Source organism: Capra hircus, chromosome 13 (assembly GCF_001704415.2).
Source record: "Capra hircus breed San Clemente chromosome 13, ASM170441v1, whole genome shotgun sequence".
NCBI lineage: Eukaryota > Metazoa > Chordata > Mammalia > Artiodactyla > Bovidae > Capra > Capra hircus.
The window spans coordinates 30,666,391-30,682,343 of NC_030820.1; the positions used below are offsets into that span (position 1 = coordinate 30,666,391).

The following is a 15,953-nucleotide window of genomic DNA, read 5'->3' on the forward strand; positions in this document are numbered from 1 at the left end:
TTAATAATATATACCTCATATGATTGTATGAAGAACTAAATAAGAGAATGGTGCAAGTGGTCATTAAAGTCCTTTGTGTATTATATGTCTCCAAAATGAAAACTGCTTTCTCTCGCCCTCCCCATACCCTTTGAGATAGCCTTATAACATTGCACCCCATTATATAAACTCCTTTAAAACTGTTGGGAAAAACTCCAACAATTGTTTGAGCTGGTGGAGTGCCTGTTTTTCCCTGCATGACCACTGGTTTGTGCGGAGGGTAGGGAGGCTATGTCCTAGGCTACCAGGACCACACCACAGACTCACTTTCTCTTCCTCCAGATTCTCATACGTACCTCTGATGAGCATCAATACTCTGCATCATTAAAGGAATATCTTCTCTGTAAACAGAGCTGAAACAGTTTTCTCAAGAAAGTAATGTGTCTTACGTACTTGAGCTGGATGACTCTGTTGCTCCTGACAGTGATGGTGTAAAGACAGTGCATGTTGTCAGGGTAGTTGGAGTAGGTATACAAAGGGCTCTTGATGACTCCAGTGGAGAGATTGAACACACCGCCGCAGGCTGGGATAGAAGTGGGGGATATGCAGAGAATGATTACGACTCGAAGCAGAGGAAAGTCATTGTCAGACATTCTTCACTATGTTACCCCCGAGAGAGATGATAATCATTTGTCTTAGAGCAATATAAACCTCCCTTTATTGTGTCTACAAATAATTCATGCTTTTCCACTGCCATGGAGGGAACAAACAGTAAGAAGCAGGGAAGAATGTTTCAAGGCACCTCTTGGAATGGAATAAATCTGAGTCCAAAATAATGGCCAGTGTGAAGGTAATGAGAGAGAATGTTCCGTGTGCTGGAATAGAACCGTCCTTCTTTTACATTGAAGTGACAGATTGAAAGAGATGACAGTGATGGCTGGAAGTTTAGAAAAGGTGTGCTGAATGCAAGGCACATCAGGGGCTTATGAACCCAGGAAGGACTGTGATCTAAACAACTTAAATAATATAGATTGGAGTCTCCTATGTCCATGATAAACTATTACAAGGTGATGTTCCGGAAATCACTTTTGGAATAATGGAGTTAAGTTTTCTTTTTGGGCTCACATGCATAACTCTTGGGTCCTGTGTATTTCTAGCTAGTCCTGAGACTGATAAGGACCATATTCACACACGTTTTATTGAAGAAACAAGGCCTATCCCTTGCCCTGAGGCCAGCAATTAATAGCCCTCAACCCTTAGTTAGTCCTACTAGGCAATAAAACAACAGCTGTAAAAATGGAATGAAATTCTATTGTAAAAAAACATAGAATTTTTATTTGTTTGACCTTGCATGTAAGAAGGATGAACTTGCATTATCCAGTGATGAAAAGTGCCCTATTCTCACTGCAGCAAGAAAGGTTTATATTTATTATATATTGTGATTCTAAAATTATAGTAAGGTTACTATACTTTGATGATATACTGTCAATGGATGTGTTCCATTTACATCTGATAGAAATGATAACCAAATAGTGGCTCCCATTTAAGGTTATAAAGGTTATTTATTTATTTGTCTGTCTATTTTGTCTCAGCTGAGTCCACCTCGCAGAGAAAGCTATCCTCTATGCCCATAAGTAGTCATGTGCTAAGACCTCTTGGTACATCTGCAGTGAGTTAAATGTTAGATTTGTGTAGCCATTATTCTATTTCATCTTGTACACAATTATGTGGTCTCTGAAAACTATGCCTAAATAACTCCTAAATTTGTCCACTGTCAGGATCTGAAATTTCAATATCAATAACCCTGTTTAAATGAGACTCTCAGAGTAGATAACATGAACCCTTCACACAGTATTTTAGGAAAATGAGGGATTGAAGACTAAAAGAATATAAAGCAGGGAGGAAACTCTCCATAACACTAGCTGAAGCAAAAGAATAAAACAAACCACCCCTTATCCTTACTCAGCAGGCAACTGGGGGAAGGAATGTTCATGGTTCTATTCTGTTTGTGCTGACAGAACCCCAGAGCCACACAAAATGATACATTACAAATGGGGTCAGGACTTGGGTGGCAGCTAATGTGGACACACTGTGAAGGCCTTCTTCATGAGTAAATAAACATTTTCAGTCTCCTCTGTGGATGGGAACGATAATTTTTTTTTAAAGAAAATGCTTTGACTTTCTACCTTTAGCAATGGGTTTCGTCAAGTAAAGATCAAACAAACATTCTGCAAGATCTTTTTCTGGCCCATGTTATTATTGGAGTTGGGATGACATGGGGGAAAAAAATTTGCTGTGAGCAAACCAACAAAGTTTATTGCAGGAGAGGAAAAGACCTTTCAAAACAGGGAAGTGGAGTCTTATGATTTTCAAACAAACATTGATCAAGCTGTCTACTAAAAACTGAAAAGATCTTGGTAGCTACAAAGATCTTTGTCCAATCTGTGACTTCTCATCTTGCCTTTGATATAGAGAAGCTGAAAATTATCACAGAGTTGAATACATCAGTCTTTTTGTTTACTTGTGCTTTTCACATATTGCTAAAAAAAAAAAAAAGAACAAAAACTCTTTCCTTCCAGAAGACTATAAAAACATCCCTTACATTTTTTCTAAATTTATAAAGCATTGCCTTTCACCAGAATGAAAGTCAAAAAAGTTACTTTATGCTACATATAAACATCTAAAGGTGGCTATTCATTCTAACTTAAATGATCAAAAATAAATCTCTATCTTCCATTTTGTTTTCAAAGAGTAGTTCTGTCAAAGTTTATGAAAAAGGGCCTCCCCATTTTAAAAAGGAAAATACCTAAGTATTTTTAGACCATGTATCTAATTAATAACTTTTTCCCTTAAAGTCTCTGAATCTTCAAGTTGGTCATATATGAATCACAATTAAATCTCCTGTGGAAATTGCTCAAGAAAAAAAAGAAAATTCCAAACTACATCATTACAGTCACTCACAAGTTATCCTATAGGAAAACTTGAATCCCAAGTCCGTGGTGTGTGCGTTTGAGTAGAAGTTAAGCAGCACTGGACCAGAGATGGTGAGAGGGGACAGGCTGTCCTCCCCACACAGGGTCGCTAAAGGCGTGGAAGACAAGTTGTAACCCCTGATGATGTGCACGCCGTCGTTGACACAGCTTCCCGTTACTGCGGAATGAGCTGTTCAGGGCAGGGAACAACCAGAAGCAACATAAATAATAATCAGAAGCAATGTAAATGATCACACAAAAATGTGAGAAAGATTCATGCAATTTACACAGAAGTTAAAATCAACAATCATTTTGATAAGTCACTATTTAACTCAGTTTCCTGAGGGTTACTCTCACCCTAGTGACAAAGTAAGCACAGGTATGAGGAAACAGGTAGACCTTCACAAGAGGTAAATCCTATTTTGAAACAATCCAGAATTTTCTTTCTTATAAAATGACTCCTTTAATTCCATGATTATAAATAGGAGACAGTTTTGCCTTCTGATTGACATGTGGCAATATCTGAAGACATTTTCTTTTTGCTGTCATGTCGGGGTGTGCCACTGGCATGGAGCGGGTAGATGGATACTGTTAAATATGCTGTAAGGCTCAGGGCAGCCACCCAGGCCCCCTGCCCTCCCACCACAAGAATGGCTCCACCCCAAATGCTAAAGTGCTGCTAGTGAGAAACTTGGCTGTAATAGTGAAGTTTATACACAGATAAGGGACTTCTACCATGAAGAGTGGCATAGAAATGCTTGTAACTTGGCACAAATCTATGTCAGTAGAGCTCTGCGTATCACCTCACTGCATTAGATCCAAATATCACTGATTCTTCAATGGGAAGACACTTGGTGACAAAACCATAAGAAGATAATGATATTAAATGCTTTTCCATAATCATAGGGGAACCAACTGAATATACAATCAAAATATACCCAAAATTCCCAAGTGGAATATAGTTAAATGCAACTAGATGACTGTCTTCTAGGGAGAGAAAAGAACTTAGTCAAGGTTTAAAATATATCTTGCTTCAAGGGGCAAGATGTATTTCAAAGTTGAGTTAATGGCCAGGTGGTAGCATTCAATCAGACATGTGAAAACTTGTCAGGAAGAGTAGTTCCCTGAGATGGAATGACACTGTCTATATGGACAAGAGCTCATGTCATGGGATAAGGCACTACAGCCACTTGGAATTTGATCTTCAGTCTGTGATTTGATGAATATTTACTATTGAAATCTTTGAGTATAAAATAATCCTCCATTATTTGTTTTTATGTTTATTTTCCATCCTCCTGAAAAACTGTAGAGCATATGTATTATTTGAAATGGGTAAAGCTCTATCTAATGTCTTGTAATACAATTTTTATCACATTATTCTGGGCTTCATTACAGATAGCCACGTTCAATTCTGGATTTCATCATGATTCCATGAACTTGGAGAGAACTGAAAGGAAGCCAAGGATGAGTAATGCAGCAAATAATAGAAACTTATGGAATTTAGATGCAGACTTTGATTTTCTTTCAGAGTCATAGAGAGGCAGAGATTTAAGAGAGGACTAGAAATAGTGGGAAATCCTTTTTGTTGAAATACTATACTATTATAGATATGCTAAAGTCTTCCCAGTTAAATAGCAGAGGGCTCTCGGGAGAGGGATGTGAATCAGGGGCAGCTCTGAGTAGCTTCAGGCTGGACTCCTCAGTGGAGGATGATCCCCTGGGAAGTAGAAGCAGGTCCTGGTACAGAGATCAGTTTGGCAGAGTGTGAAGGTCAAGGTCTTGTCATGCAGGCAAGCAAGGGACCTCACACAACTATACCATCTCTGCTGGAGCTTGACCAATCTGCATAAAACATCAACAGGAACTATTTCAGAAGAACCATTGCTCAATGCTTTCTAAAGTAGTGAATTGTGAAATGGGCCTACTTTTTGATTTCTTGAGAAACAACTGTGGAAGCAAAGAAGTGGTAAGTAGCTGCATAATGGCACTTTAAAAAAAATTAGTTTAAACGGAGGAGAAATGTAAACTAAGGTGGATGAAAGTCAATTATCCTGCTTCTTGGTGGGAAAAAAGGGAAAAAGGAAAAAAAAAATCTGAAACCAAATTTTCTCTTGTTTTTCCTTTTGGCTTTCTATTATGCATAGCTTGTAAACCAGAACTTATAAGTTAATGAAGGAAAATTAAGGCAAATATTACATAGGATTTGCCAACCGGCTCCTCTGGAAGTCCACCTCTGTAACTTGTGGGACCTTTGAGACCATCTCTGGAAGACAGCAGAAAACCTTTGCGCGGTTCTCCCCATTTTCTGTGTTAAGGGACTACTCTCTATTCAGTTCTTATCAGGACATAATCTGGATCTGAGAAAAACTGAGTTTAGAATTTGCCTAGACATGGTATTTTTTAGTTAAGAATTCTAAACCCCTCATTCTCGCCAAGGTGAATCAATGTCATTACGTAATTTTAATGACAGAGAAACCAAGACCCAGAAGGCAAAGGTTTGCCTTAGGTTACCTCATCTGTGAAGTGTTTTCTTCTTCTATAAAGTTAAAAAAAGAAGAAAAGGCCTATAATCCTCCGGGCACCTTGGAGGCATCTGCTTGGCCATGGGAATAATGAAAACAGAAAAATATTCTTTTAGACTGTTCAATATTTGGGAAAGTAAAATGAGTATTTGATGACACCTGATTCCAAAATAACTGTAAACATTAAAGGTTTCTCTTTCATACTTTCTCATATTTTGTCTGTTTTTGCTGTTTTCTTTTTGACCAAAGTAACATTTTGAATTTGTCAAATCTCTATTTTTATTTCACAGTTTTGGAAGACACTGTTAAGAATACCAAGAACCATTTTAGTCTTGAGGTAACTTTAAAAGTCTTGTAAGAGCTCAAATAGAAATTTCTTCTATGACTTGTGACTTCCCTGAAATTTTTATAGTTCAGTAGTGATCGTATAGAAAAGTATGTAGTTCATAGAATGACTAGTATTGGAAATGTAATAATAAGGAGAAAGAGAAACCTAGGCCAACATAAAACACCATAACATGCTTTCAGAGCAACTCATTTTAGTAGAAAGTAGGTCAGTGAACATTTGTAACCTCTCTGTAGGAAAGGCATCAAAAAGCACTCAACTAGCCTGAAAGGTAAAATCTTTCCTAACCAGTTGTCAGTGTTTAGTAGACATAGCATCTGGACAAGGGTGTTTCCCTGTAATATTTCATAGCCTGGAATAGCTCATTTTTCCCTTGACAAATTCAACTTTTGTGTCAATGGACCACCAAAAAAAGCAGAAACAGAATGTTCATCTCTACCCAGTCAACACAGGCTCTGCTGGCTGCTTGGACTCAGAAGTACTTTGGACAGAATCTTTCAGAAACAGATCTATGGCTTCTAGTAGCAGCTAGGAAGACGATGCTCCTTTAGACAGGCTCTGATTTTTCTTGAGAGCAATTCCCTCTCAGTTTTACCACAATATACTGCACATGAATTCTTGAGGCTCATTTAGAAGGGGGTGGAAGATTATTTTTACTGTAGCTAATGGATCTGTAACTTGCTGATGGTATTCAATGAACTATGGTATGGATATGATTAATGATAAGAATCTAATTACAAAATAAATCTGATTAATGTTACCCTTTTGGGGAATCATCATGATTCATTTAATCTAAGCCAGAAAATGACTCACTAAGCAGTTTGGAAATGCTGAGTACGTGTAACACTAGAAATGTCACAAGACATCATCATAAGGATATGATCTTATACAGAGAGTAATCTTTTCAACTGGGCAATTCTAAGCAAATCCATCAGTAAAGAAGAAATCACTGAATCTGGAAAAACCAAATATCTGTTCGCAGGTAACTCATGCTAAGGGTGTCTGGAGATCCTGACTGGTGGCAGCAAAAAGAACAAAACAATGGCCACTCTGGGACTTCCCTGGTGGTCCAGTGGTTGAAACCCTGAGCTCCTAACATAGGGGGCCCAGATTCTATCCCTGGTTGGGGAACTAGTTCCGCATGCTGCAGCTAAGACCCAGTGCAGCCAAATAAATACATTTAAATAATAAATATTTTATAAAGGGCCGTTCTGATGAATTATCGTTCACAAGATATGTTTCTATAGGCACAATCTGACTTTCACAAGTACTATTTTATATTTTTGCAAAAATTACAGTGATTATCAGAAAGATTAAGTAGTTTGTACAAAGTCATGTCATTAGTAAGTGGCCATTCTGGCATTGAAACCTGTCCTAAAATATTAAAATATCCCCCATCCCAGGTCAGGTAGTCCACAGTATCTCAGCCCTTTACCCTACCTGGTCAACTAAACTCAGGGAGTTACTGTTCACCCAAAATATAGGTTGCCTTCTAATCATATACATACCATTGGTTTTGACAGTGCTGTGTGTGGCTATTTTATATAGTATCTTTGACAGCATCATCTTTTTTTAGTCTAAATTATATTGCCTATCACATTCTCGTGTTTATGGAATTTAATGAGAACAAACGCACATATAGGTGCACAATCCAAGCCACATGTTTCTCCCTATCTTATTAAAATAACTTTTTCTCAATTATAAAAATTATAGAAAAGGTATAATGTATGGTGATGAATTTAATTAGACTTATCATGGGTGTTCTTTGGAAGGAATGATGTTAGAGCTGAAACTCCAGTACTTTGGCCACCTCATGTGAAGAGTTGACTCATTGGAAAAGAGTCTGATGCTGGGAGGGATTGGGGGCAGGAGGAGAAGGGGACGACAGAGGATGAGATGGCTGGATGGCATCACTGACTCGATGGACGTGGGTCTGAGTGAACTCCGGGAGTTGGTGATGGACACGGAGGCCTGGTGTGCTGTGATTCATGGGGTTGCAAACAGTCAGACACGACTGAGCGACTGAACTGAACTGATCATGGTTATCATTTTGAAATATATATAAATATTAAACCATTACACTGTATACCTGAAACCAATATAATGTTACATGTTATACTTCAATTTTTTTAAATGTTTTTGATAGTTTTTAACTCATAAAACAGAAAGGTATAAAGAAGGAAATAAGTCAGACACAACTGAGCGACTGAAATGAACTGAACTGTACTGATCAATCTATGATGCCATAGTAACAACTTTTAAAGTACTGCTTAATAGCCTTACAGATTTTATTCCTACACTTTATTTTAAATTAAAAAATTGGATCTTTTATATAAGCTGCTTTACCTTCCCCTAATATGAATACTTTGTAAATCATGGACATCTTTTTATATTACTGGAATTTTGTGCTAGGAAATGCTGGGAAGATTCTATTCTACTTCTTAGTCCATTTTTACAGCGACAGACATCAATGCATACTTGGCATTTTCCAGCAAACACTTGTCAGAAACTACAATATGTAGAGATATAGGAAAACAAGGTCATAGAAAAAGGATCCAGTGAGAGAGGCTTTATGTAATTTATCAACAAATGAGTACTGACATGTCATTTTTATTTTTATGAGACATAAATTTTCTGGAGGCTGAATATTATAGGACATTTTGCCAGATTTAACTTTACGTGCCATGGGAGACCAACCCAAACAGAAGCAAATTTTGGTTGGACAGATGAGGCTTGGCAAATGTACAAATTAACTGTGATTTAGAAATGAAAAGTTAATTTGTAAAAAATATTAAAATGACTGAGTGGTTGAAGGTGCCCATCTTTTCTCTGTGGTATGATACCACCCAATTAAATATCAAGTTGTGTCAAATGTAGTCAGAACCCAACTCAAACCACAGCTCCACTGGCCCCTTTGCCAACAGCCAGGAATAAGCCCAAAGGGGCACTATGGTTAGCAATTTCCCAATCCATCTGGAACTGATGAGGATGAAAAAGGAGAGGAAAGTGTATCTCACAGTTATATTCCATGCAACTAGATCACAGATATTTATTAATGTCAATAATTCATTCATTCAACATTTATGGAGAACCTATTGATACTTTGACTTAGTGGTAAAGTTTCTCTTGCTAGTTAGTTCATTGTGTGTGTGTGTGTGTGTGTATGTGTGTGCACACATGTGTACGACTGTGTGTAGGTACATGTACCTGTGTGGAATAAATGCAAATGAATAAATTAGAAACCATGATTAACATGTAATAGATTTCAGACTTACCTTCTTTAGGCCATTTACGTGATGCTTGTGTTCTTAAAGCTCTTGCATTTTTTTTATTTTTAACCTCTGGATGGAATATATAGGATGATATGTATGTTCTTCAAATACTGGATGGAATTTTATTCAAGTTTACATCAACTCCACTCTCACATTTTTTCATGTTTTCTTCAAATGGTGATTTTTAGACAGTCTCGGCCTCTACTTACTGCTCAATCATTTATTTAGAACCAACTGTAATTTACATAAAAATAAACTTACCTTCCAGATGGAAAGACACCAAAGTCAAGAGGGTCACGGACAGGGGACTGGCCTCTATGATGTAGGTGCAGTCCATGTTGTTGTCATATTGCTTTGGGTAGTTTGGAGAAACGATATAACCTGAAGGGCTAGTGAAGTTTCTCCCACATCCTACATGGGAAGAAAAAGGTATTCTCAGAACATTTGTTCTCGCAGATAGTAACTCTTCATCAGTGAGGAAAGCCTCAACTTTCCTAAGCTCTCTACAGCCAGGGTCCCCAGCCTATTGATCTGAGGTAGAGCTGATGTAATAATAATAAAGTACACAATTAATTTAATGTGCTTTAATCATCCCGAAACCATCCCCCATGCCAATCCATGGAAAACATGTCTTCCATGAAACTGGTCCCTGATGCCAGAAAGGTTGGGGACCGCTGCTCTAAAGATATATTCTCTGAGACACTCCAAATGGAAGCAATAGCAACTAAAAGAATGGAGCTCTGATTTAAAGATAAGCATGCATGCAAAATTAGAACACTATATTTTTTAGAAAATGATGCAGAAGTTTGGGCTAAGTAGAAATTTTTCCACACGTCCACTGCAAATCTCTCAATTTTAAGACAGTAAAGGATAACTTAGCAAAGATTGAAGAGGATTCAATACACTGAAGTTTTTAAGTACCGTATTATATTATAGAAAAACATGTTCTTCTCATTTACCATTGTAATATGGCTGTAAAAATAATACCTGCTTTATAAAATGGTTAAATTTACTAATCCCAACTCTTTAACAATTTCTCATGTGATTCTCTGGTGTTAGAAATAAAGAGAACTACCCTTTTTTTTTAAGCCAATAAAATGACATTTATTTTTCTATAACCACTAGCTAGTTAATCCACACACTCCCTATCTAACATAGATAGAAAATATCAGTATTCTTTTAAACTGTTAGTAACACACACACACACACATACACAAATACAATGAACCAAGTGAAGGCCTAAAATCAGGTCTGGGGTGCCTTTCATTAATTCCTTTACACCACCCTCTTATTCATGGCTGGATACCTGTTCACTGTGTCATTTCCTCCAATTCCTTTCATCAAACTTTTCTCTAAACAGTGGTTTGTAAATAGTGGCTACCTGATTTAACTCAGTCAACAATCATAGGCACCGCTGCGTCTCAGTCCTGAGAACTCCACATCTCACTATTCCACCTGGTAGGAGTAGCCATCAGAGAAGGAAGAGAAAATCCTTAAGAAGGTGACTGTCCAGGTTGACTGGGCATGAGAATCATCTGGGTGAGAAACTAAACATGTAAGTCCCTGGCCAGGGAAATTCTGAATTCAGACAAACTTGGGGTGAATCCCGTGTTTTTACAGCCCCAGGTGAGTGCGGCGAGCCAGGTATGCTGATTGGCTACTAATGACGGCCTCCTGGACTTCGGCTCAATTCCTGCCCCACTGAGGATTTCAGGGTCCATTTCAGACATTCGCGAGTGGCACTCAGGCCTTCTACATCATTTCTCTAGTGAGCTACAGTTGAATTCGGTTCCATTCTCACTGAATTGAAAGGAAGGGTGCACTCTCAGGATCAGGTGATTCATTCACCCAAGCCCTTCCCCAGGGTTCTAAGCAACTGTGGAGCAGACCCTCACCTCCCCAGGTCTGCCCGTGGCAGCCTCACCCTTTCAAGGACCCCCTCGTTCTGTACTACTTACGGCTCACGAAGGAAGCAGAGAAGCCCTGAGCTGGGGCCTCCTGAGACTGGAACACTGCCGTGAAGACGTTTCTGGGCGTGGTGATGGGCCCCGGGGCCACATTCCCGCAGCTTGTGGCTAACAGGGTCTGGCTGGACTCCTGAGTGTCTCCCCACACCTAACAGAGCCAGAAACAGGACTTAATGCCCCAGGCTTTCCCTGGTCAATGGTTAAATGTGCCCAGGCTGGAACACGACGGGCACTCAGATGTATAGAGAGCGAAACATAATGGTAAATAAAATGGACGCATATCTGCAGTATTTTCTTTTGCAAACCATTTAAGCTGTTTCATTTTTTTTTTAATAGCACAGCCCATTCTTGACTCTTCCAAGGAGACTGCGCTCATTTTTGTGTAGCTAGGCCATTTCCTCTCGCCTTCTCCTAGTTGACCTGATCTAGCTGAACGTGCCCAACCGCCAACTAAGGATTACCTAGCCCAAGAAGGCAAGAAGGGCATTGGGCTTGGATTGGTCTTACTTGACTACTCAACATTTCCTTTACATTGAATTACTCATTCTAAACTTATCACTTGCAGGAATGTTCCTTGAACAAAGCCATAACACATCAAGCCGTTATAGAAATTTCTATTAGCAAATTGGCCCAGAGGAAGAAGCGTGAGGGAGACCAAATGCAGAGCACAGATTTACTATCAGCTCTTCAAGGTCATATCATTTCAAGTGAGTTTCAAACACTGCATATCCTGCTGTTAGCTTACTGAAGCCAGATTATATTTGCCATGTATGAGATATGGGAGGTGGATGGGGCTAGAACTACTGAGAACAAGAGTGAGGATATTCTGCCAAATATCTAAGATCAAAATAAGCATCAGGAAAGAAATGTACACCCACATTTTCCTAACATCCCCTTTATGTCCTCCCACTCCCTGCCCTTAACTATCCAGGGAAACACTATACAGAAGTTTTCTATCCCCCTTCTGTACTGTGTGTATTTTTAACTCTGTAAAATTATAAACATGATTTACTGAGAGATCTGCATATACTCTTTTTAAGGAAAAATGTTCAGAGCTAAAACTTTTATGAAAGCATCTCAACTGTTTCAATAAGGAACTTCAAGGATCCTCAAAGGCTTATGCTTTCCTGAAGTCATTAATTATGGATTTGACATTTCTACCTTTGGGCCCAGAACATAGGTGTTATCATGATAATAATGATAAGGAATTATTAAATATTCATTGCTGCTATGTCAGTCAAGATCTCATTTCATTGGCTCTATGACCTAGAACTCCTAAATATTATATCTACAAAATGTTACAAAACTGGCAAAAACTTTCTGACTTTTCTTAAGGTTTGTACAGTTCAGCCTGGCTGCATGTGATATTTTATCACTCAAATGATTTTTTTTAATTATGTTTATTGAGTACCTGCAGATTCACATGCAGTTGTAAGACATAGAGGACTCCCTGGTACACATTTCCCAGTTTCCTCTAATACTGACATCTCGTAAAACTATAATTAATATCATAACCAGGAGGTGGACTTGATGCACTCCACCTACCTTTCTCAGTTTCCCAGTGTCACTTGTGTTCACACATGTGTGTGTATACATTTGATTATACACCAGTTTAGAGAGCAAGTCCCCTACACATGAACCTTCAAGTTGTGAACTTTTAAAGAAGCGAATGTGTGTTCACATGTCCAATCACATAAGTCAATTCACATGTCCGGTATACACTGTCATTTGCCTGTATCCTCTACAAGTGGTTGTGCTTTCGTGTATTTTACTGTACAGTACTATATAGAGTACAGTGGTGCAGCATTTTTATCTCAAGTCCAGGATGTCCAGAAGCAAGCATAAAGGCAGCGGTGATACAGTTGGTACTATTGTACTTTTCAAGGTACTGTACTGTAAGATTCAGTTCAGTTCAGTTCAGTCTCTCAGTCATGTCCAACTCTTTGCCATCCCATGGACTGCAGCATGCCAAGCCTCCATGTCCATCACCAGCTCCCGGAATTTACCCAAACTCACATCCATTGAGTCAGTGATGCCATCCAACCATCTCATCCTCTGTCGTCCCCTTCTCCTCCCGCCTTCAATCCTTCCCAGCATCAGGGTCTTTTCAAATGAGTCAGCTCTTAGCACCAGGTGGCAAAGTATTGGGGCTTCCGCTTCAACATCAATCCTTCCAATGAACACTCAGGACTGATCTCCTATAGGATGGACTGGTTTGATATCTTTGCAGACCAAGGGACTCTCAAGAGTCTTCTCCAACATCACAGTTCAAAAGCATCAATTCTTCAGTGCTCAGCTTTCTTTATAGTCCAACTCTCACATCCATACATGACAACTGGAAAAACCATAGCCTTGACTAGATGGACCTTTGCTGGCAAAGTAATGTCTCTGCTTTAAAGATGTTTATTTTTTGTGTTTGTTTTTTTGTATTATTTGTGTGAAAAGTATTATAAACCTAATATATGACAGTACTATATAGCCAATTGTATTAGCTGGGTACCTAGGCAAACTGTTGGACTACTGAAGAAATTCTTCAGTGCTCAACTTCCTTTATGGTCCAATGAGCATCGAAGAATTGATGCTTTTGAACTGTGGTGCTGGAGAAGACTCTTGAGAGTCCCTTGGACTGCAAGGATATCAAACCAGTCCACCCTAAAAGAAATCAGTTTTGAATATTCATTGGAAGGACTGATGCTGAAGCTGAAGCTCCAATACTTTGGCCACCTGACGCAAAGAACTGACTTTTTGGAAAAGACCCTGATGCTGGGAAATAATGAAGGCAGGAGGAAAAGGGACGACAGAGGATGAGATGACTGGATGGCATCACCGACTCGATGGACATGAGTTTGAGCAAGCTCCAGGAGTTGGTGATGGACAGAGAAGCCTGGCGTGCTGTAGTCCATGGGGTTGTGAGAAGTCAGACATGACTGAGTGACTGAACTGAACTGTACTGAATGAACAAATTGGACCTATAAACACACTCTTCAGATCGAACTCATCCATACATAGGGGACTTACTGTACCATCACCTTCAAGATACCGAGCAGCTCAACTCCGAGGCTCCCCAGAGCTGCCACTTCTACTCATTGAGTAATTTATATATTTCAAGTATTGAGTACTATTTACGTTATTGTATCATATCACCACTAATGCTAAGAACATTCCTACTGAAGTAGGAATTATTCTCTTTATTTTACAGTTGAGTGATTTAAAGCCAAAATGTTTAATTGGCTCAGAGAGGAACATGGAGGCGGTAAATGCAAAGGAGGTAGAGTCCAGGCCAGCGTTCTTTCCACTAAAAGGTGTACAGGCCCTCAGAGAAAGAACACAGAAGATGCAACAAAGCATTTTTTTAAACTCCCAGTGGTTGAGGTTTCTCACTTTTTCATTCAAGAAATCCAAGCAGTGCAATTGTCCTTCTCCTACTTTGAGAGCGATGAGTCATTTCTAGTCTAAACATTTACGTTCCTGAAACCAGCTTGGCTCCAATTAAATACACAAGCACACTGACCTTCACAAAGCTGTTCTGACACTGTCCATCCCCACTGGGGATGAGGAAGTTGTTGTCAAAGCTGACCTCCAAGTGTTTACTTTGGTGTGTAATGACTGTCCAGGAACATCTGCTGTTCTCGGGAAAATTCTGAGGCCAGTGAGGGGATCTGATTGTACCATTGTTCGAATGAAGTACTCCACCACAGCCTGAAAAATTGTCATGGAAATAGTCATCACCTTGTGAAGAATGTAACAATTTTGGTAAACCTAAGTCTTTTGGAGAAGACATGTTTCTAAATGAGATTTCAGTGCATCTCTCCTTACATATGAGTCTCTGACCCTCGGGGCAGGTCCACAGCAAGGACTCTCAGCAAATGTAAGCTCAGCGAAGTCACAGGAACCTTCAGTTGTTACTGTTTGGTTACGCCTGTACTGAACTCACCTGATCCCATTAATCCATGCCAAAAAGAGAACAGACTTCCACTCTGTCATCAAATAAGAGCAATAATTTTTACTCCCCTTGAGGCTCTGGTGTATTAATATTTGTGGCCCAACAATCTCAAGCTTTGTTTTTTACTGCCACTAACACATGAAGTGCAAGTCTATACTCATCTGCAATTTTACTCTAACATACATACATAACATGTAATTTTAATCTAACTTAAACAGGAGAAAATGATTTTGAGGAGGGGAAAACTTTTCATTAAGCAATCTGGTTCATTCACACTGAAATGTCAATGGATGAAAATTATATTACAGGGATTAAAAGAAAAAAATCTAGAATTATTTTGTAATATTAAAATATGTTCTTAAGAGACAACAAAAGAAAAATATATGAATTTAAAACAAAATGAAGTTAGAGTTTTATTTGTATCTTTTGCTTTTTTCCACAAAGAGCTTCCTAATCACCCCCTGACTCTTCTAGAAATAACTGTCTTCTGTGATATTGCACGGCTATGATGGGATCCTAACAAAAGTATCCAATGCAAGTCTTACATTTTCTGGGGATTTCCATGAAGTTCATAGTTTGCAGGTACAACAATTAATCCTTTGAAATCAGATCTGTTATGTCTTGCCCTGTACAGAGCATTCATTCTAAATCACAAATGTTGTCTTGTCACTTTGCTGCTGAAAACTCTTCAGCTAGCTCCCCACTGCCGGAGGGGTAATTCAGAAGCCAAGGCTCTTCAGGATGTGGTGGTGGTGGTTTAGTCTCTAAGTTGCATCCGACTCTTGTGACCCCATAGACTGTAGCCCGCCAGGCTCCTCTGTCCACAGGATTCTCCAAGCAAGAATAGTGGAGAGGGTTGCCATTTCGTTTTCCAGGAGATCTTCAGGAAGTGGATGACTGCTTTTCCTGCCCTCAACTCACTACTCTGCATCCTGCCTCCAAGCTCAAAATA

General features: G+C 39.0%; 1 protein-coding gene across 1 annotated transcript in view; it reads right to left on the bottom strand.

The window, feature by feature from the left end:
* CUBN (cubilin) overlaps positions 1–15,953 on the bottom strand; it is a 272,327-nt gene that overhangs the window by 48,550 nt on the left and 207,824 nt on the right. Inside the window, exons 54-58 of the mRNA XM_005687978.3 lie at positions 14,570–14,757; positions 11,050–11,206; positions 9,353–9,502; positions 2,941–3,141; positions 433–562 (exon numbers count right to left, since the gene is read on the bottom strand). Of these exons, the coding sequence (XP_005688035.2) occupies positions 433–562; positions 2,941–3,141; positions 9,353–9,502; positions 11,050–11,206; positions 14,570–14,757 (826 nt within the window). The remainder of the gene's footprint in view (positions 1–432; positions 563–2,940; positions 3,142–9,352; positions 9,503–11,049; positions 11,207–14,569; positions 14,758–15,953) is intronic.